This window comes from Eschrichtius robustus, chromosome 12, assembly GCF_028021215.1.
Source record: "Eschrichtius robustus isolate mEscRob2 chromosome 12, mEscRob2.pri, whole genome shotgun sequence".
NCBI lineage: Eukaryota > Metazoa > Chordata > Mammalia > Artiodactyla > Eschrichtiidae > Eschrichtius > Eschrichtius robustus.
Window position 1 is genome coordinate 33,349,993 of NC_090835.1, and position 21,702 is coordinate 33,371,694.

Here is a 21,702-nt window from a genome sequence, read left to right on the forward strand (position 1 = left end):
TAAATGTAATTTAATAAGAAAAAAAAACCCTGCTTGATACGATTTCAGTTTTCTTAAATTTTCCAAGGCTTGATTTGTGACCCAAGATGTGATCTATCCTGGAGAATGTTCCATGTGCACTTGAGAAGAAAGTGTATTCTGCCACTTTGGGGTGGAATGTTCCATAAATATCAGTTAAATCTATCTGGTCTATTGTGTCATTTAAAGCTTGTGTTTCCATATTTATTTTCTGTTTGGATGATCTGTCCATTGGTGTAAGTGGGGTGTTAAAGTCCCCTACTATTATTGTGCTACTGTCGATTTCTCCTTTTGTGGTTGTTAGCATTTGCCTTATGTATTGAGGTGCTCCTATGTTGGGTGCATAAACATTTATAATTGTTATATCTTCTTCTTGGATTGATCCTTTGATCATTTCATAGTGTCTCTCCTTATCTCTTGTAACAGTCTTTATTTTAAAGTCTGTTTTATCTGATACGAGTATTGCTGCTCCAGCTTTCTTTTGATTTCCATTTGCATGGAATATCTTTTTCCATCCTTTCACTTTCAGTCTGTATGTTTCCCTACATCTGAAATGGGACTCTTGTAGACAGCATATATATGGGTCTTGTTTTTGTATCCATTCAGCCAGTCTGTGTCTTTTGGTTGGGGCATTTAATCCATTTACATTCAAGGTTATTATCGATATGTATGTTTCTATTACTATTATCTGAATTGTTTTGGGTTTGTTTTTGTGGGTCTTTTTCTTCTCTTGTATTTCCTGCCTAGAGAAGTTTCTTTAGCATTTGTCGTAAAGCTGGTTTGATGGTGCTGAATTCTCTTAGCTTTTGCTTGTCTGAAAAGCTTTTGACTTCTCTGTTGAATCTGAAAGAGATCCTTGCTGGGTAGAGTAATCTTGGTTGTAGGTTCTTCTCTTTCATCACTTTAAGTATATCTTACCACTCCCTTCTGGCCTGCAGAGTTTCTGCTGAAAAATCAGCTGATAACCTTATGGGGATTCCTTTATAAGTTATTTTTTGTTTTTCCCTTGCTGCTTTTAATATTCTTTCTTTGAATTAATTTTTTATAGTTTGATTAGTATGTGTCTTGGCGTGTTTCCCCTTGGGTTTATCCTGTGTGGGACTCTCTATGCTTCCTGGACTTGGGTGACTATTTCCTTTCCCATGTTAAGGAAGTTTTCGACTATAATCTCTTCAAATATTTTCTCAGACCCTTTCTTTTTCTCTTCTTCTTCTGGGACCCCTATAATTCGAATGTTGGTGCATTTAGTGTTGTCCCAGAGGTCTTTGAGATTGTCTTCAATTCTTTTCATTCTTTTTTCTTTATTCTGCTCCTCGGCAGTTATTTCCACCATTTTGTCTTCCAGCTCACTTATCTGTTCTTCTGCCTCAGTTATTCTGTTATTGATTCTTTCGAGTGTATTTTTCATTTCAGTTATTGTGTTGTTCATCTCCGTTTGTTTGTTCTTTAGTTCTTCTAGATCTTCTAATCATTTCTTGTATTTTCTCAATCTGTGCCTCCATTCTATTTCTGAGATTCTGGATCATCTTTACTATCATTACTCTGAATTCTTTTTCAGGTAGATTGCCTATTTCCTCTTCATCTATTTGGTCTTGTAGGTTTTTACCTTGCTCCTTCATTTGTAACATATTTTTTTGCCGTCTCATTTTTTTTTTTTAATGAATGGGATTGTGTTCTTGTCTTACTGGTTGTTTGGCCTGAGGCTTCCAACACTGGAGTTTGTAGGCTGTTGGGTAGAGCTGGGTCTTGGTGCTGATATGCGGAACTCCATGAGACCTCACTCCGGTGAATATTCCCTGGGGTCTGAGGTTCTCTGTTAGTCCAGTGGTTCAGACTCGGAACTCCCACTACAGGAGCTTCAGCCTGACCCCCAGCTCATGAACCAAGATCCCACAAGCTGTGTGGGGTGGTAAAAAAAAAAAGAAAAGAGTGAGAGAGAAAAATAACAAAGTAAAAAATAAAATTAGACTAGGAAACTAACAGATATCTTAGAAAGAATATAAAAATAAAAATATAGATAGATGAATCAAAAACTGGAATGTACATCAGTACCACAATAGTGAAAAAGAGGAGGAGGGAAGAGGGAAAAGAAAGTGGGGGGGAAGGCCTTGGCTGTGGAGGGTGGGGCCTAAACAAGGGTGAGGTTTGGGCGGTGGGTGGGGCCTATGCCTAGTACCCACAGCGCTGGAAAAGGCCCTGAGGGCTGTGGGAGTGGGGCTTAGGCTCAAGGAACAGAAGGGACCCAGGCGTGCCCCCCAGCCCTGGTCTCAGAGGGCAGGGGACCTCACCTGGGAGCCCAGCAGGCTTCCTGGGCTAGAGTTGGCAGGGCAAACGCCCTCCTCTCCTCTCCTGCTCCTCCGGTCTGGGAGGTCCCCTCCCACCTGCCTTTCCTGGTCTCCAGGGCCTCCTTCCTGTGCCCCCAGGGACCCACGCAGCCTGGAGGGGTCTTTGGAGGGCTGGGGACCGGCCTGGGAGCTCAGCAGGCTCCCTGGGCCTGAGTGGGCGGGGCAAACACGCTCTGCTCCTCTCCAGCTCCTCCTGGATGGCTCCTCCCGGATGGCTCCTCCTGCCTGCCTCTCCTGATCTCCCAGGCCTCAGAGGCGCCAATCCTGTCTGGCCTCCACTTCTCCCCCCTCAGTCCCCCTATGTCCTACCGGTTCACTTTGGGGTTCCTCCCATTTCCTTGGGCATCAGAGTACCCCACCAGCAGCTGGCAGGCACCCTAGGTGTGGGGAGACGCTAACTCCGTGTCTTCCCACGCTGCCGTGATCCTTGTTTTTAGACTTTAGAAAGCTTTTCTCAGCAGCATAAATGAGAACAAGCCATCAGCCTGCTGTGAACTGTGTAGATTTTTAAAAACTGTCTATTGAATATAAATTAAATTAGGAAAGAGAAACACAGCTCATTTCTTTTGGACTCAACCGTTTAGATTTTCAATTTACTTTCAAGAATGACTTTATAGGAATGACAACTCTAGGTTGTTATTGTGTTTTTACTGGGTAATAATGCCCTGTTATATTTGTCAGTCCAATTTCATTTTATTTCTTTCTACTTTGACTGGGTACCATTTCACTGACAGTAAATTGATATTCATTTTATGAGATTGAATTCTTCACTGTAGAAGAATTCTTGTTCTCAGGCCTACATGACCAGGCTGTGCCCTCTGGGTCACCAGACCTATTTGGGAGACCAAATGATGTGAAATTTACTTGGTAAATAGTAAATTGGAGCCAAGCTTCTTAGATAATCATGTGATCCTTACAGCTGTATATGGTCTACTTGACAAAAGGGTGCCTTATTATTAATTGCCCATGGATTGAACATTGAGTTCTGAGACAGATGAAGAACAGGCCTTGCCTTTTCCATTTGAATTTCCTGTGGATGCCAGTCCTACCAAGTGCATCTAGAAGAGGGCAAGGGGGCATCAGAGAGGGCTGGCTCTCTCTGCACTCTATCCCTGGGGTCTTCTCTAACAGGCCCCCGTCATCTACTCTCTTTAGCTTAGGCTGTCAGTCATTGGGTTCTGTTCATACTTAGGGCAGTGCTCCATTGATATTTGGACGGGGGAGATTCTTCAGGGCTGGAGTAAGGGAGAACAGTTGAAACGAGTCAGCCCTTTGAAACCTCCCCCAAAGTGAAATATCTATTAGAAAAACAAACCCTTCTCTTGCTGATTGTGACCATCTTCTGCTGTGTAATCTGTTCTCTAGGTTTTCCTGGCTCATGTGGGGAAATCAGCAATGAGGGGAGTAGATATACACTTTAGAAGAGGGTTTTTTGGGTCAGGGGGATCAGGCTGACATTTATAAGTTACCCACTGTATGCGAGGGACTGTTTTAAGAGCGTTAGGCTTATGAAATCATTTAATACCCCCATCCCCCAGTGAGATAACTTGCCCAGGGTCACATGCTTAGTAAGGGACGCCTCTGTGATGAGAATGTAGCCAATCTGGCAGCAAAGTCCATGGTCTTGGGCATCTTACTGTCTTGTTTCTTCACCTGATTTGTCTCAAATGATTCTCATCAGACTGAATGAGGAATAGCCTTATTGAATCATCTCCTCCAAGGAGAGTTTTGCTGGTGGGACCCAATACTATACGGTGAAAAGCTAGGACTTTCTTTGTCTCTGGGAAGATCCACTTCTCAAGTTTTCAAATCTGAACACTCCCTGCCCTTTAACACCTTCTTTCTTTAGCTATATTATCAGGTTCTGGGTATATCCAACTGTCCTGGTAAATGATAAATGATGTCACTTTAAGGTGTGTTGGCATCATGTGCTTTAACTGAAGGTGGCCTTGTCTCTGGAGCCTTGTGCAGCCCCAGACACCACAGAGGAGGTGGGAACAGAAGAGAGGGAGATGGGAGGGTACTTACCTCCAGGGAATGAAGGGAGAAAGGACTATAGGTAGGGAGGGGACGGGGAATCTATTGAGGAGGGAAGTCAAGAAGGAAAGCATGGGGAGATAGTGGGCATCCTGCTGAAGGGTTTTGGCAAGGACCTAGGCAGTCGTCAAAGCTGGTGGCCAAACTGGTCGGCTGCTCTTGAGGGCATGCTGCAAAATACAAAGTCCAAGAGATCTGGCTCGTTCTGGAACTAAGTCCTAAGACCTTGACCCTACTTGTTGCTCTTTGTTGGGGGGTGGGGAGAGCTAGATTCAAGTAGCCACAGCTGGCCAGATACTTTCTCTTTCAGGAAGGAATATCATGCTCATGATATTCAGCACATTTGTGCATGCTGTAAAAATATCTTTAGAATATTTATGATAGCTTTCTAAAATTTATAGCTATGCTGAAGTACTGAATGGTATTTACAAGCTTTAAAAAAAAATGGGATCATCTCAGTGGTTAAAAGTAAAAGCTTTTATTATGGGAAATTCTGCATGCAATACTCATTGTCAGCTTCCATTGTGTGTGTGTGGCCCATCTACTTGTGCAGTCACTTCAGGATCCCAGCTCACTTACCCATGCTTGTCGTTACCTTCCTGCAACACTTTCATTAGGATAACCTTCCAAGAATGTAACTTATCTTATTATTAAGGAAATCACAAGTGGAAACTAAATGTATAACAAAAAAGGGTTTAGTAATGCATTCCAAAGTCCATTGCCTGAGGTATTTGGAATACCTGCTATTCTGGTGTGGGAAGCAAGACAATAAGTATGTGTTCACAATATTGCACAAGACATGATTACATTCATATTGTAAACTAAGTGTGAGAGAGAGTAGTCTGCTCTAAGCATTTCACCTGTACTAATTCATCAACTCTTCACAATAGCTCTATGAGTTACCCACAATTATTTCCATTTTATATGTGAGGTACAGAGAGGTTAAGAAATTTGCCTGTGGTCACACAGCTATAAAGTAGTGGACTTCTGATGGAAACCCAGGCAGTCTGGCTCCAGAGTTTATGCTACTAGCCCCTGCACTGCAGCTGCTCCTGGAAGATTCATATAACTCAGAAATTATCTTCCACAGTGGTTGTACCATTTTACACTCTGAGTTAAACCTACATCTAGTTATTTATCCAAGAGAAATGAAAACATGTCCACAGCGGAAAAGAAGAACTGGTACAAGAATGTTCATTGCAAGCTTATTCTTAACAGTAAAAAATTGGAAACAGCCTAAATATCCACTTAACAAGCGAATAGCTAATCAAACTGTGGTATATTCATAGCAATGGGATACTCTTCAGCAGTAAGGTGGAGCTTACATACAACAATATGAGTGATACCAAAACCTTACCTTGAGTCAAAGAAGTCAGATACAAAAGAGCATGTACTGCATGATTCTTTGAAGTTCAAGAATAGACAAAACAAATACATGTAGATAAAAGTTAGAACAGAGATTACTTTAGGGCAGGGGGAAGGGACGTGAGGCTGGGTGATGGCTAGGCTCTATATTTTGATTAGTCAAAAATCATTGACTTATGCACTTAGTATCTGTGCCTTTCCTTGGCTGTATTTATACCTCACTTAAACACATATAAATACATACAGTAAACTGTGAAAGCTCCCCCTTCTCCAGTCCAGTTACCTTTCTCAGCGATAACCATTGTTTACAGACTGGTGTGGAGTTTCCAGGAGTATATATACTTGCCATTTCCATTTGTGTGCCCATACACATCCCAGTAGGCTTTTATATTTTAACATAAATAAGGTCAGACTATATGTATTATTCTGCTACCTGCTTTCTTTTTTGATTAACAATACGTCTTGAACGTTTTTCCATGTCCATACTTCAGTTTTGCCTTAATGTCCTTAGCTAGCTTAGGATTCTGTAGTATGAATGTACTTGATTTCTTCAGCCAGTTTCCTTCTGATGGACGATTAGGCATTTTTCAAATTTTTACTTTTACTGTGCTACTATGAAAATTGTTGTACACATATATTTGTGCACATGTGCAAGCATTTTTGTAGGCTACTTTCCTAGAAGTGGGTTTGCTTGGGCAAAAGGTATGTACGCTGTGGTGGATACTTACAAATTGGTTTCCAAAAATGCTTTTGTCAATGACACTCCTGACCACATGTGAGAGAGCTGGATTCCTGCATTCTCTCCAACAATGGATGTTATCAATCTTTAAAGCTTTTGAGAGCAGATGGGTAAAAAATGACATCTTGTTTCTGCCGAGATTTTAAAAGGGAAGTTTTGATCTTCTAGTTTATATGCAAATGTACACTTGCCCATAGAGAAACATATGCATCTCCTGTCCTATGCTCCAGGCTATGTAATTCTAGAGAACAGTTCTCTTTCCTTTGGGGAGAAAGAAAAAGAAAGAAGAGAGGTACTAAGCCCTCAAACACAGTATGGTAAGTGGGAGAAAGTATGGTATTAAAGGCAGGAGAACTAAAAATCATAAAGGTTTAATTAAATAAAAGAGATCTCAAACCTGGTGAAAGTAGTATTTATTCTGAGTTTCAGAGAAGGTGTAGGATTTTTGAAAGTATTTGATATGGTTTCTAAGTTCAAACAATATTATAGTATCTATTAGATATTAACATAGAGAGATGACAGTGGCATAGGTGCAAGCATTCATTCATTCAAATAAATATTTTTGAGGGCCTGATGCTCTCTCAACAGCAAGTTAGAGGATACTTTCTAATTTTAATTTGATGGACTATTTTAGTGAAAATAGCAAAATTCTGCTCATTTATTCCTTTTTTAAAATTTATTTTATTTGAGGTATAATGTACAATGTTATGTTAATTTCTGCCATATATCAGAGTTACTCAGTTATACATATATATACGTTCTTTTTTTGTATTCTTTTCCATTAGACTTTATTACAGGATACTGAATATTGTTCCCTGTGCTATACAGAAGGGCCTTGTTGTTTATCCATTCTCTATATAATAGTTTGCATCTGCTAATCCCAAACTCCAAATCTATTCCCCCTTGGCAACCACAAGTCTGTTCTCTATGTTTATGAGTCTGTTTCTATTTCATAGATAAGTTCATTTGTGTCATATTTTAGATTCCACTTCTAAGTGATATCATATGGTATTTGTCTTTCTCTTTCTGACTTCACTTAGTATGATAATCTCTAGGTCCACCCATGTTGCTACAAATGGCATAATTTCATTCCTGCTTATGGCTGAGTAGTATTCCATTACACACACACACACACACACACACACACACACACACACACACACACACATACATCTTCTTTATCCATTCATCTGTCAATGGACATTTTGGTGGCTTCCATATCTTGGCTATTGTAAATAGTGCTGTAGTGAACAGTGGGGTGCATGTATTTTTTTTTGTTTTTTTGTTTTTGTTTTTTTTTTCATTGTCAAAGAGACATTTATAATTTCCAATTAAAGTTGCTAATTAGCATGAACATCATGAGTTACTCTCACTGAATTGATATAGTAATAGACAAAACAAAGAAGAAATTTTAATTATTCTATGTAATCTTTTTTTTTTTTCACACACACACCTGCATGTATGTTTTGGAATTATAGTTTTCTCCAGATATATGCCCAGGAGTGGGATTGTAGGGTCATATGGTAACTCTATTTTTAGTTTTTTGAGGAACCTCCGTATTGTTGTCCATAGTGGCTGCACCAATTTGCATTCCCACCATCAGTGTAGGAGGGTTCCCTTTTCTCCACACCCTCTCCAGCATTTGTTATTTGTAGACTTTTTAATGATGACCATTCTGACTGGTGTGAGATGGTACCTCATTGTAGTTTTGATTTGCATTTCTCTAATAATTAGTGATGTTGAGCATCTTCTCATGTGCCTGTTAGCCATCTGTATGTCTTCTTTGGAGAAACGTCAGACAGTCATTCTTAATATGGTAGCCATTGTTGATCTTGATACCTGTTGGAATTTTTAAATTTAGTCCAAATTTGTTAACGATGGCTGAATTTTGAAAAGTGACATGACTTGCTTTATGAAACTGGTCAATTTAAGGTAAACATTGAAAACTGACCCTATCACTGTGCTCTCCAACTAACCTCTATCCACACCCCCACCCCGATCCCGTAACTGCTTTTTAAAAGAAAAACTGTGTCTTGGATATATTTTTAATGGTGTTTCCTTTCAGAAAAAGTTCACTCCAAAAAAACCTTCTTTTCCCAAACATGGAGTAGGTCAGTCTCTGGCATAGCCTTGGAATGCCTGAGTTGCCTAGGGGGTGGGAGTTTGGGAGGTGGGTGTCAATGACACCTTCCCCTGAGGCAGTATTGCCAGAGGGCTTTGCAGTCTGTACCCCCAGGAGCTCTGCCTTCTTAAATTAGAGACAATTGAGATCTGTACTGAGTTTAGCATGATTTATGCAGTGTGAATTTACTCTTGCTGGTGGTAAGAGGACTGTTAAGTCACTTACAGATTCTATTCTTGGAAATGTCAAATTTATTAGTAGCAAAAATCACTATGGTCATTCCTTCTAGTGAGCGTCTGTGGGTGCATTTACTCTTCTCCAAGGGATCTCAAATTTTAAAATTTCATGACTTCTCTATCTGCCTCCCTGTCTCTCCTCCTACTCTGTAAGTTGCTGTTTCTGACCTGTGCTTCAGGCAGACTTATGGCTTCCCTGAGGGGCACCTGAGAGAGATTGTCTAGTAGATGAGGTGCTGATCACCTGTTCCTAGGCCCCCCTACTCCTTACTTCTATCCTACCTCTGGCAGAGCAATTTTTCCTTCCCTTTTTAACTTTCAAGTAGGCTTTTACTAGAAGAATCACTTCCAATGATAGAAATACATTTGAAAACCATAGCAGTCCTGCAAAGGAGTCTGAACACTGTGTATGTATCTCTTGATGTTCACGTGTACAGAGGCAAGATGGTCATTCTTATCACCTTACTCTGCACTGATCTAATTGGCCCAAATCCTAAGCAGTGCCATTCAAAACCCAGCTTTTCTTTTCTAATCACTGGTGTCCTAAGTAAGACAGTATTTGAAGGAATGGTTGGAGAATGCTGATGATCAGCCTCCATCACAGAGTCTGAACTTCAGCTTCTCGTTTTTCTTAGCTACTCATTCTTAATTCAGGAAAGCTTTCAGGGATGCATGGATTTTGAATTTGTTTTTTTCTTTTTGGATTGAAAAAACACGCAGTATCCCAGGAGGTAAGGTCTAATATGTTCAAACTGCTCCAAGAACTATGTGGGAGTTTTTTAACAGTGCAAATGATGTTTGTAATAATAATCAATTTTGTTTATCACTGGTACTTGCAGGGGAAATATTTAGCAGTTAGCTCTGTGTAAGTGTGTATTTCAAAGTAATAAAAAATATTTCTTTATAAAGATGTTCTCTAATTAAACAGCCTCACTAATATTGCTGACCTCTCCATCACATTCTGTTACTGAGCACTGATCTTATTTCCTAAGCAACTAGAAAATGTGCTTGCCCTGGGTTAGCATGAGCTTCGGAACTACTATATTCTTATTCAGTTAGGAAGCAAGAGGTCATTCTTAACATCTTTATAGTAACCAAAAGACAATCTCCTAAAAGTAGATTAGTGAGTAGACTTAGTTCATAGTTTCATATGTATGCATTACTGTATCCTGTAAAAATGAGAAATATCAGGCAGTGATTATCCAATCCAAATAATGACTAAGAAGATGGTTATTCGATCTCACCTTTTACCCCCTTAATAAGTGCCACCAGGAATATTAAAATCACTGCTTCAGTTGGTTCTGTAAATATTTATAAGGAGCCAAAGTGTTCTGAATATTTTTATTAGCAGGATTTCTAATAGATTTTTTGGCTGAATAAACAATCTCTTGAACTTCGTTTTCTTGGAGTGGGAGGGAGTAGGGGAGTCTATAATTTTATGAGGACTAGAAATAAGGGTTTCTCGTTGAGCGTGACTTCCACCTGGTTATGAATGGTTTCCTCTGGACATGTTTGCTGTTTATCATCTAGTTTTCATCTCATTCATAACTTTGCAAGAGCAGTGATTCTCAATACGCTTCTTTCGGGAGTCAGGGCTCAGTAACAGCCGCTGACTCAGCAATGCTGGGGAGAGGGCACAGAGGGATTAGCAAGGACCCCAAGTGATTCTGCTCTGTGGCTCTCCTCTTTTGGAATCACTGCTTCTGAGCTCTCTGTACTGCCCTCCTGCCTCCTCATGAGTTGGATTAGATTTATAGCAGCTGCTGTCGACATGGTTGCCTAAATCTGTGGAATGTTTTGCTAAACACTACTGGTGAAATAGTCCACATTAAGTCTGTAACTCCCTCCAACACACACACGTTTTTTTAACCTGTCCTCTGTCTTTAGTCTTTTACTCACTTGATCACTTTATGATTTTGCACTTTGACATCCTATAGATTCATTAAGATCTTTTATTCCAAGCACCCGGGCTTTATTTAACATGGTGATTAGCCAAAGTGTTATTCTGTTTGAGCTAAGTGGTGACAGTGTATTTGATTGGAGCCTTGTAATTATTATTTTAAAATCAAAGTAATAGGTTATGACCTCGAAATAGGAATGTGATCCAAAAGAATAATAGTAATTAGAAAAGCAACCACTTAGAAGAAAGTAAATGCCCCATCACAGACCACAGGGGCCTCTGTGCCCTGAGTCCCACCCACCTTTGCAGCCCCATTTCCTACTTCACTTCTCCCCCAACCCCGCACCTTCCTGCCCACGCTCCCACCCCACCCCACCCCCGCCTTGCCTGGACTAACCTCACTGCAGCCTTCCAGTTTGTAGAAGTAGCTGTTCTTTCCTGCCTTGGGAATTGCACCTGCTGTTCTCTCTACCTGAAGAACTCCTCCACTAGTGTCTCTTTGGCTGGATCCTTCGAGTCTCACCCATAGTCTCGTCTCCTTAGGGAGGCTTCCCTGGCCGCAGTGACTGCAGTCATTCCCACACCCCACTGCCTGTCCACACATAATGCACGTCATCATCTCTCACAGCATCCTATTTATTTCCTTCAACATTAGGAATCCTAAGTTGTGTCTCCTTGGTACTTGTCTGTCTCCCCCACTGGACTCCAAGCTCCGTGAGGAAGATGAAGACTTTACCTTTCTCATTCACCACTGCAGCCTCATTGCCATTCTGGCACCTGGCATTGAGTGAGTGCTCAAGACGTACTTGTGGTTGAATGAATGGAATGTTCTGAGGTCCTAAATTTTTCTGAACCCATAGCAAAATATTCTATACTTAGTACTTCTATTATGATAACACATTATCTTCCAGTGGTTGAATTTAACCAAACTGTGCTGACTTTTCTCAGGCATATGAAGGATCAGAATAAGAAGGTGGCCAACCTCAAGCACAATCAACAGTTGGAAAAAAAGAAGAATGCCCAGTTACTGGAAGAAGTCCGCAGGCGAGAGGATAGCATGGCTGACAACTCGCAGCATTTGCAGGTGAGCCCAGCCTTCTCCTCTTAACCCTTAAATAATTGGAGATTGACTCCCTCCAACATGTACTCCTTGCTGTGGGAAAATATGCATGGAAATGGTGGACTTTCCTTTGCTCTGAGTCCGGCACTAACAGTGTACTCCCAGGGAGCCCAATAGGTCTTTCCGAGTTCAAAGCATCATTTTCAAAATAGTGCCCAAGAAAGGCCGGCTACGGTGGAGACTACTAATGCTACACACAGTGTCTTGGTTCCTGTACCTCACCTTAAAAGGCAAGGGCTGCAGTTATAGATTTGGCAAGAAGCTTCAAACAGAAATGTCTTCCTTTTAGAATTATATTGAACTTGTTTTGGTGTCAGAAGGGAAATGTATGAGTATTATCACAGAAAGTATTTGGAAGAGGATGCGTTAAACTGACTTCAGACAGTTTACAGAACTGGTTTTGTTTTGTTCAAAACTCCAAGGCTGTGATCATTATTCTGTCTTTTCTGTGGAATATAGTTATCTCTGAATGGATGGCCTATCTCGGAAACCAACCGGCTGATGGAAAACACCAATTTTTCCTCATTAACCATCCCTGTTTTTGGCAAAAGAGCTCTTCCCATGTGTTCAATAAAACATTCAAGCTAAAACGGGGCATTTGCTTTGAAGTCCCTTTATTTATTCCAGTGTGCCTTTAAACAGAGCAGTTCAAGTTCGAGTTGGCCAGAGTTCATGTTAAATTCTGCTTATTAATTAGTGTCTTTCTCTAGTTATATATTAGGTTTCCTCCTTGGAGATAGAAGAAGTTAGATAATTTCAATATGTACTCATAATTCATTTTTTTAATTGACCAAAAGAGAAATAAATAATTATTCCAGAGTAGGAAATCTAAGGAAATGTCTTGCACAGAACATGGCACAAGGTGGTTACTTAGTCAGTATTAGTTTCTTTTTTCTCGGTGTCCTGGAGGTGCCTTAATGGTGTCAGTGAAGCCCCTTTACATCGATGACTGATTTGGATAGCATGATAGTAGCATCAGGTCCTTTTTTCACTCCTAGGATCGTCTTAAGATGGGCTCGTAGTTTATTTGAATCCATGGCTTCCTCAATGTTTTTGACACCCAGGGTTTTGGGTGTTAATTCTCCCATGAATCTTATGAGATGTTATATTAGAGCCTATAAACTGAGATAATAATAACTAAAATTTGCAGAATTTTATTGCCTTGTCAGACATGTATTCTTATTTATTCCTCAACAGTAATGTTGGCAATTTTATATAAGGTAATACTAGAGTCTCAGAAAAGTTATGAAGTGGCATCCTAGTAAGGGGTGGACATAGATCTGACTTCAGGTCTTCCTGCCTTCAAGAAACTAATGTAGAGGAACAATAACAGTAGTGGATACCATTTATTGAATTTTCAGTATGCTGTGTACTGTGCTCTGTACTTTATAGCACCTATTAAATTCTTATGTCAACTGGGTTAGTTGGGAGTCTTATTTCCAAGTGACAAGAATACAACAACCTGAACTAAGCAAAAAAAAGAAAAAAAAAAGTGGGGGGGAATCTGTTGGTTCAGTAAACTGAAAAGGCCAGGAGAGGAATTCAAGTCTGACTACATGCAGATATTCAAGCAGTGGCATCAGGAATCTGTCTTCATTCTACTCACAGGCATGCTTTGCTCTTTGTTGCCTTGAGTCTCAGGAAGGCTGTCCACAGTGATGCCAACTATGGCCACCAGCAGGCAGCCTACATTCTATAAGTGCAGCCACCACAGGGGGAGGAGAAAGGTTCTTTCTGAGTAGTTCTAGCAAAAATTCAAAGGCCGATAGAATAAATAAATTGGGCAGGCCAGGATCAAGTTATATGATTACCTGGAACCTAGGGGGAAAGGGTTAACCTCACCCAAATCTGCTGGGCTGAGATTGAGGACAGGTGATCTCCCACAAGAAAGAGAGGAGTTCTGTTCAGAACAGGTGCTAGGCAGGTAAAATCACAGAGATCCACTATAACCATAATAAGGGGTATATTCACTACCATTTGTTACATGAGAAGAAGAAGGCCGTTAGAGGTTAAGTAACTTGCCCAAAATTATTTAGCTAATAAGTGGCAAAGTCAGGACTCAAATCCAGCTCTGACTGTCTTCAAATAGTGAGAGTTCTGGAGAATTAAGAGAGGAAGGTAAGAAAACTGTGGAGTGGCAGAGAGACTTCATGGGACAGATGGGATTGGAGGTGAATAAGTTTGTCATGGAAGGAACAGAGCAGTAGGGAAGGCTCACCGGCCAGGAGAACTATCAGAGAAAGTACAGAGGCTGCAGAGAGCAAGGTACAGTCAGAGCACAAAACATAATAGACCAATTGGTCATGGTGGCAGTGAAGTTAAGTGTTGTTGTTATCTTTCTTAGCTGACTCTGGAGCTAGAATGCCTGGGATTCAAGCTTTAAAATTTACTAGCTGAGTGTCCTTGAGCAGGTTACTTAACCTTCTCTAAGCCTCAACTTCCTCATCTGTAAAATGAGAATAATAATTGCATCTACTCCAGAGTTATTGTGAGGATTAAAGAGTTAATGCATATAAAGAATTTAGAACTGTACTTGGCATAAGCTATGGTCAAAATAAGTGTTAAAAAAAAAAAGTTAAAAAAAACAAAATAAGTGTTAATGATGAACTGTTATTATAGTAACAAGGAAAAGATAAGAGAAACATTTTTTAGAATGTTTATTACATGCATGGGTATTTATATAGTTCTACTCTGATATGCACTGAGCATCAAAGTTTTTGTTTTTTCTATATATAGTATTTTTTTCTTTTCTAAGAACACATCTAGTTATGGAAATTAATGTCTTGTTTTGGCCCATGAACTTTTGTATAGCAATATTTTCATAAGGGGCCTTGATAACTACCTCATAGGCATATTCATAAAAGATAGCGTGGTCTGGAATTGCTTAGTTGCATTCCTGACCACCCCAAATAAAGGATAGCATTTGAAATGCAATAAAAAGTAATCACGATTAATTTTGATGAAAATGTCTCTGGTTAAGGTTAATAGAGAGTGAAACTCCCACTTTCCTGGATTGTTAAGCAGATGTACTCAGATGCAGTAATTACTGCCTTCTGAAGACAGGACTTTCCTTTCTGGGGGCACTTGATTTTTTAGTATTGCTGTTGTTTTAAGTACTTCCTGTTTATAAGTTAGCCTATTAATCCCTTTAAGTATCAGTCAACTGGGATCTGGTTTGGTTGGTTGGTTGGTTGACTGGTTGGTAGATGTGGGATTGGCACTTACTAAATGTGATTGATTCTACACCAGCATTTTGTAATGGTTGGACACCCTGACTTCATGATTTCAACCAACCAAATAGGTATTACATCCAGAAAAATCTCAGGTAAAGTACTACCTGCAATAATAATAGCTGTTCACTTAGGCTCCAAAGAGAGATCAAAGAGATTCATCCAGTTGGTATGAAAATTGGAGACAAATTTGAATGTAGATAGAGTGACCATGTTATTTATTGTCCAAACCAGGATGTAGGCAAAAAGTGGGCCATTTCAGTCAAACCTAGAAATATAGTAATGCTAAGAAACATTTCACAAACTCACCCTTCTTTAGTTCCTAAGTTTATATTTTTATGTCAGGAATTGCAAACTCAAATGCCTTCAGGGTCCAGGCTGTTCATATAAGTAAGAAACAGATTTGCATCTAAGAAAATTTATGACGTCTGGTTCTTTCAGCTTGTATTTTTTTTTTTTTTTTGGTAGCGATGTATCAGTTAGCAATTGCCATAATAATGCTGTGTAGCAAATCACCCCCAAACTCATTGACTTTAAAGCATCAGTAGTTATTCTCACAGAGTTTTAGGTGAACAGAGTAGCTCAATTGCTCCAGGGTGGGCTAGGGTGGGCACGTCTGCTTCTCACTCGGGTCTGTGGTGGCCAGGGCAGCTCTGTTCCACGTGTGTTTAGTCCGAGACTCAGGCTGGAGGGGCATCAGCAACCCAAGGGAAACTCTTGTGATGACAGTAGCAGAGGCACAAGACAGTAAACAAAAACATGCTAGGCCTCATAAGGCCTAGTCTTTAACATTATGTTTTTTCACCCCACTTCAAGACACGTGTATAAGCTAATAGTCAAGGATTGGGGAAGTACACTCTGTCCATGAAGAGAACATTGTAAAGAAGTAGATACAAGGAAGGGTGAAGAATTGAGACCAGTCACTCAATCTGTTAAAAGAGATAAGGTTTGGAGAAACATTTCTCTATTATAGGAAAAACAATAACATAAACATAATGAAGAATTACAGCTGCAGTGGCCTTAGTTTATGGATGTAATTGAGAGTGATGGAGACTGTAGGGAACTCAAGAGCCCGTGCCTCATCGAAAGGAGTTGGGACCACTAAGCTTTGGCTGGATGTTGCCACAAAGGTGGGCCTAGGGTTGAGGGACCTTCTGTTTGTCATAAAATGTGAATTTTTATGTGAAATCCATGGATTTTAGAAAATTGGTTCAATTTTTTAAAGCACTCTATGGGTCCGGTGAAGCACATGTGCTGGTGAATTGACCATTGGTTTGCAGCCTCTGTTGCACAACCTCATGCTCTGATCCCACTGGTTTCATGTGGTGTAAATAAAGAGACTAAGAGTGCACCCTAGCTAGATCAGCTTGACCCATCGAAGACGGATGGCAGTTCAGCGTGTTTGTGTGAGTTTTTTTTTTTTTGTCAGAAAATACCTTGAGTAGCTTGAGTTATTGTTCCCCAGAGGAATACCCACAATCTATAGGAATAGAGAGTGTTCTTAATTTAAGTTCTAAAAAAAATTTTTTTTGAGAATTGGCAAAGAGAGCAGGAAGGGAAAGATAAAGACCCATGGAGCTGAACTGTCCAGTGTTCCAATAGTGGCCCTTATTATTTTTAGCTCAGGACCTTGAGTAAGGCAGAGAATCTCTCTGACCCTCACTCTTTTCATCTGTAAGTGGGTATTACACTCTCTACGTCCATGGGTGGGTTAAATAAGATGAGGTTTATGAAAGAGCCTAGCATAGTACCTGATCTGTGTGGCGTTCAGTTATTAGAGCTTTCTCCCAGAGAGACTGATAATGAGCTTTTAAACATAGAAGACAGTGACCATTGGGAGTATCACCCAACAAATACTTTGCAGTTATTTTACACTGATGAGTAATACAGATATAGAGCACACACTAGTAAATGAAAGTTTCCAGTAAAGCATTAAAAAAACATTTTGGGCAATAAGGAGGAAAAATTAAAACATTTTTCAAGTTTATGTTGAATTGTGTGTGAAAGTAAGATGTGAAAGATCATGATTTTCTTGTATAATTCTTTAGAACTGTTCCCCAGGACACAGATTATAGAGCATAATATTTATGTCTGGCCTTGGGGCTTTGGGCTTCTGTGTGTCCCACTAGAGCCCACATGAACATTTTTCAACAAGGTGTTTTGCCGAAGATTCACCCTAAATCGTCATTACCAGAATGGGGTGCATTTCCCACCCCCCGGCCTCTAGCTATTTCTTGCTGAGTAAATATGCCAATTTGAAGTCCCAGTGGACATCTTTGTAGATTTTGGCTGCATTTTTCCCTGTGCAGCTTATCGAGTTAATGAACTAACATTCTAAGAAATACATGCGCCAATATTTTATGCTTCTTTTCTGTTGTATGTCTGCAGAATTCTCTTCAATTTATTGCTTGAAAACTAAAGTCTGTTCTTGTATGCTTCCGTTTCCAAATTATAGGTTCCCAGGGAACTGTAAAGTTTCTTCTCTGCCAGTGGTTAAACCCAAGTGTGATCAGTTTAAAAAGCAAATGAATGTTCCCATTTGTTCTTGTCCTTTTAGTAAAGTTCTAAAAAATAAAAAAACCTAGAAAGACAATTTTATTTTTCAATTTGTGCAACTCTGTGCATCCGTATCTTTTTTCCAGCGGGACTTCCTTTACTTTGCTCCTCCAATTAGAGTTGGAATCCGCTAACAGAGGAAGTGTAACAAACAACATAAACCTCAAAAATGCGTAGATTTCAGCAAAACATATAGTTCTTTATGAAGTTCCCAAGCTTTGCTAAGTTTTTTCTTCACAGAGGGACACGTATGTTTTAAGCAGCAGTTTTTAAGCCTCATATCTATACGTTCATCTCTCTAAGTCACTGAGTTAAGTTCAATTCCCTAAGCTTAAAATTGTTACTGTAACTGTGATCTATGTTCATGTGTTATGGTACACTTCTAAGTACTGCCATTGGAAGAAACCTGACCAGCAGAGTTAAGAGATTCATCATTGTCAAAATATGATTATTTAGTTCCTAGTTTTCCATGGCTGTTCTGTTGGCATGGTGTAGAGTGATTTAGGAAGGCTCCATTTCAGCCGTCTTGTTCAACATATGGAAAGATGAGAAAAGTCATCCTAACATAGGTTTAAAAGAAAAATCCACATTTGTTCAAATTTTCATTAGAACTTAATATGATTTTTTTTTTAATACTCCGAGGTGTTTTATTTCTTTTGTCTTGTGATTTTCTACCTTGATGGGTAGAGATTGGGAAGTTCCATTAAATTATGGATAAATTCCATCGTGTTGTTGACATGTGGACTGAGCTTCATCCAACATTTCCAAACTCTGTTCATGGTTTCAGACGATGAGAAATACTCAAGTATTTGCAGGTCTGTGGAGGACACAGAACATTGGCGAGGGTGACTGCGGGTTAGTACAGAAGTGCTTTCTTTTCTTGGGGATTTATTTTGACATTTGTTTTTCTTTCACACTATAATCCCCCACGAGCCAAAAAATGACTTTTGTTGTAGCAGGTCCCTGTAGGCATTCTCAGAAAATCTTATTTGACAATCAGTTTCTAGTAGCCTTGAGTTGAAGTCAGTTACTCTTTGTAGTAACTCATAGACTGTCAGGGGTGACAAGGCATCCTGTGCAGTGTATTTGGGAGCTAACCATTTGTTACAAATGTTCCAAGAAGCCAAGTGAAATCATGTAAATAAGACTGTTGTATGTGGAGTTTTTCTTCTTTCCTCCCAATAAAGTATTACTTGTTTTTCCAAACGTGCAGTAACTTGCATATTTCTTCTGAGAAACTGTCTTCTGCTTTTTCCTGAGGATTTGTGACCTAATCCTCCACTTCATATAGCCCCTCTGTACAAACACAATATATTTCTGTGGAAAAGAGAGGTTTACCCTTAATCAAGTGTTGCCTAATCTACCTACTAAATTACCCCCTGGAGACAGAATGGAGTTCATTATTCTTTGCTGCAGGGTTTTCATGTTTCGCTCCATTTGTGCCTCTTCGGCAGTCCTCAGCAAAGTGGATGTTTGTCAAAGACAGAAGATCCTGCAGAATGAAATGTAACATATTTGTCAGATGAAATCACTGTTATAATGGGAGTAGAGTCTTGAATGCTCTGGAATAACAAAGCTTGAGGGGATGGGGGCTGGAAAAAGAAATCTTGCTAGAATGATCTGATAATCTTATTCATTTAGGTGGAGGTTCCTTAGGAGGATGAGACTTTTTTTTTTTTTTTTTAATATTATCCCATTTTTGTGCTTTTGGTCCCAGAAATACAAATTGATAAGGGGAAGGCAACCTGCATCCTACTATGATCTCCAGTGAAAATTAGAAGCAGACATAGATGTGCCAAAGGAAGGGTGTGCTTCAGCTCTCGGGAGAGGGGGGCTTGCTTTGTAGAGCCTGCTTTTCCTCTGTTTAACTTTGACCTCTGGGTTTATTTTGAGGTGAGGTTTGGGCTGTAAATTGGAGACATCATTTTTATATGTTTATTAAAATCACTGTTGATGATCAAGTTAGCCAATAATAACAATAATGCAGCTCAGCTAGAGCCCTGTGTGCTTCTCAGAGTGCTTTCATGGGGTGATATTCCTTTCCCAGGTGAAAGTTTGTGAACCAGAAATCATGCTTTAAAAGCCACTGAGAAATGAGACTTTTAAGGTGTGTACTTGGGAGTATGTTTTTCTTCTATTCTGCTTGAATCCATACCATGTGCAGTATAATTTTCAAGGTAGACACAATGAAGGCATTACTGAAGAACCTACACTTTGAAGGCAAGGGGACTGAAAGAAGCAAAAAGTTCTGATAGCACACCTTATTATTTTTTCAAAGGTAGAATTTACATAATAACTCACACACGTGGGATTCTGGGATTCGGTAATCCCTAGGGGCAATCGTGTTCAGCATGCATCAAAAAAGCCAGTCCAGTTAAACCAGCTCTTCCTGGCCAGGGTAATTATGGCAGGTTTACCCTGAGATATGGCTACCAGAGGTTAGTCATGGGGGCACCTGCAGATCGCAGTGCATGTCACCCTGACATCAATAACCTCTTTCTAATAGATGTTGGTATTTCAGACCATCACTGGCCAAGGTGGAGACCTGGGCATGGTTAATTTTTAAAAAATGTTAACTTTGACTTATGGCTTGTCCAAAGCATTGCTAAGCTGTATATTCAAACACTCCAGATTATGGAAATGACAATCAATGACATGGGCAATGATTTAGATGGAAATCTTGCAAAAAGAAAATACAGCTCTAAAATCTTGTTCCTATTCACTTAATAGTCTCTCCTGTAATATGTGTTTGGGAAGTTGGTAATCTGGATTTATGACATTTTTAATTTCTTCTCTGCTATTACACTCTCCCTCACTTCTTATTTATGTTGCCTGAAAAAACCCTGCAAGGTTAAGCAATCATACGTTTTTCTTACTAGAAAGGACCATAGACTTTGTTTAATACAAGCCCCTTGTTTTGCTGATGAGGAAAGTAGGGCCCAGCAAAGGCAAACGACCTGCCCAAGATCCCAGAAGGAGTTATTGGCCAAGGGGAGACCAGATCCCAGGCCTTCTGCATTCTTGTCCAGTGCTGTTTGTGCAGACCTCTGGTTCCATAAGATACATCTGCCTTTAGTAGGATTTGAACCATTAACCCAAAGGTCCAAAGATCAGGCCTGTGCTCCCTCAGTGCTGGATTTTAGATTGACTGTCTAAGACAACATAAAATTACCCCTCACAATAAACTAAGCTTTATGCATATTTTATAAACAAGATATTCTGTCTTCTCCTGTTCTCTCTTATGTTTTTAAAATAGAGTAAATAAAGAAGTGGCAAATTGGCAGCGAAGAAAATTGCTATGAGAACTGTCTATGAAGCTTAGGATACTTTAGATGATAAATAAAAATTGGTTTAAGTTTTTCTATCTTTGCCACTTTTTCTCATTCACAGAGTCTGGTCACCCATAAAGAGACTCAGGAAGTCTCTTATCATGGAAAACAAGTGTGGATTGCTTAGAGAATTCAACAGTAACAACGATAGCTGCTACTTTTTATTGAGCAATGAACTAGGCCAAGGGTAATGTCTTTGGCTGAGTTCCTTGGGAAATTTAGAATCTGAGATTAATACGCAGGGGGTTGGTTGGGAGTGCTCTCAGGAAGGGAGGGAAGCAGGATTGGGCACGGGAAGAAATTGAACTGTAATGTAGTTGCAGCAAAGGCCTCAGCAGTTCCTATCAGTTCCTCTGGAGTTGGGGTGGCCTTTTGGACGGAGTTGAGCCCAGTTGAGATGAGAGTGCTGGGCCTTTGTAACCCCTCATCAACAATCAATGGATGCACACAACCCCTGGGGAGGGCAAGGCAGCTCTCAGGGAGGGCATGTCCCTGGCAGCTGGGGAACGAGTGCCTTAGTCCAGAAGAGGAATCTGGGTAGCGCACCACTGCATCTACAGCAAGTATCCAGTATGTATGTTGCACTCTCCCCTTTGACACCCACAACAGACAAACACATCTGATCTCAGGACTCCTGCCCACCCAGCTTCATAATTTTCTCAATACAAGCAGCTGTTAAAAACCAATCCTAGTTGGCCAGATTGC

General features: G+C 40.0%; 1 protein-coding gene across 11 annotated transcripts in view; it reads left to right on the top strand.

Moving 5' to 3' along the window:
* ERC2 (ELKS/RAB6-interacting/CAST family member 2) overlaps window positions 1–21,702 on the top strand; it is a 973,185-nt gene that overhangs the window by 490,011 nt on the left and 461,472 nt on the right. For all 11 annotated transcript variants that reach the window (XM_068559352.1, XM_068559351.1, XM_068559353.1 and 8 more), the window contains one exon: window positions 11,711–11,846. In XM_068559352.1, the coding sequence (XP_068415453.1) occupies window positions 11,711–11,846 (136 nt within the window). The remainder of the gene's footprint in view (window positions 1–11,710; window positions 11,847–21,702) is intronic.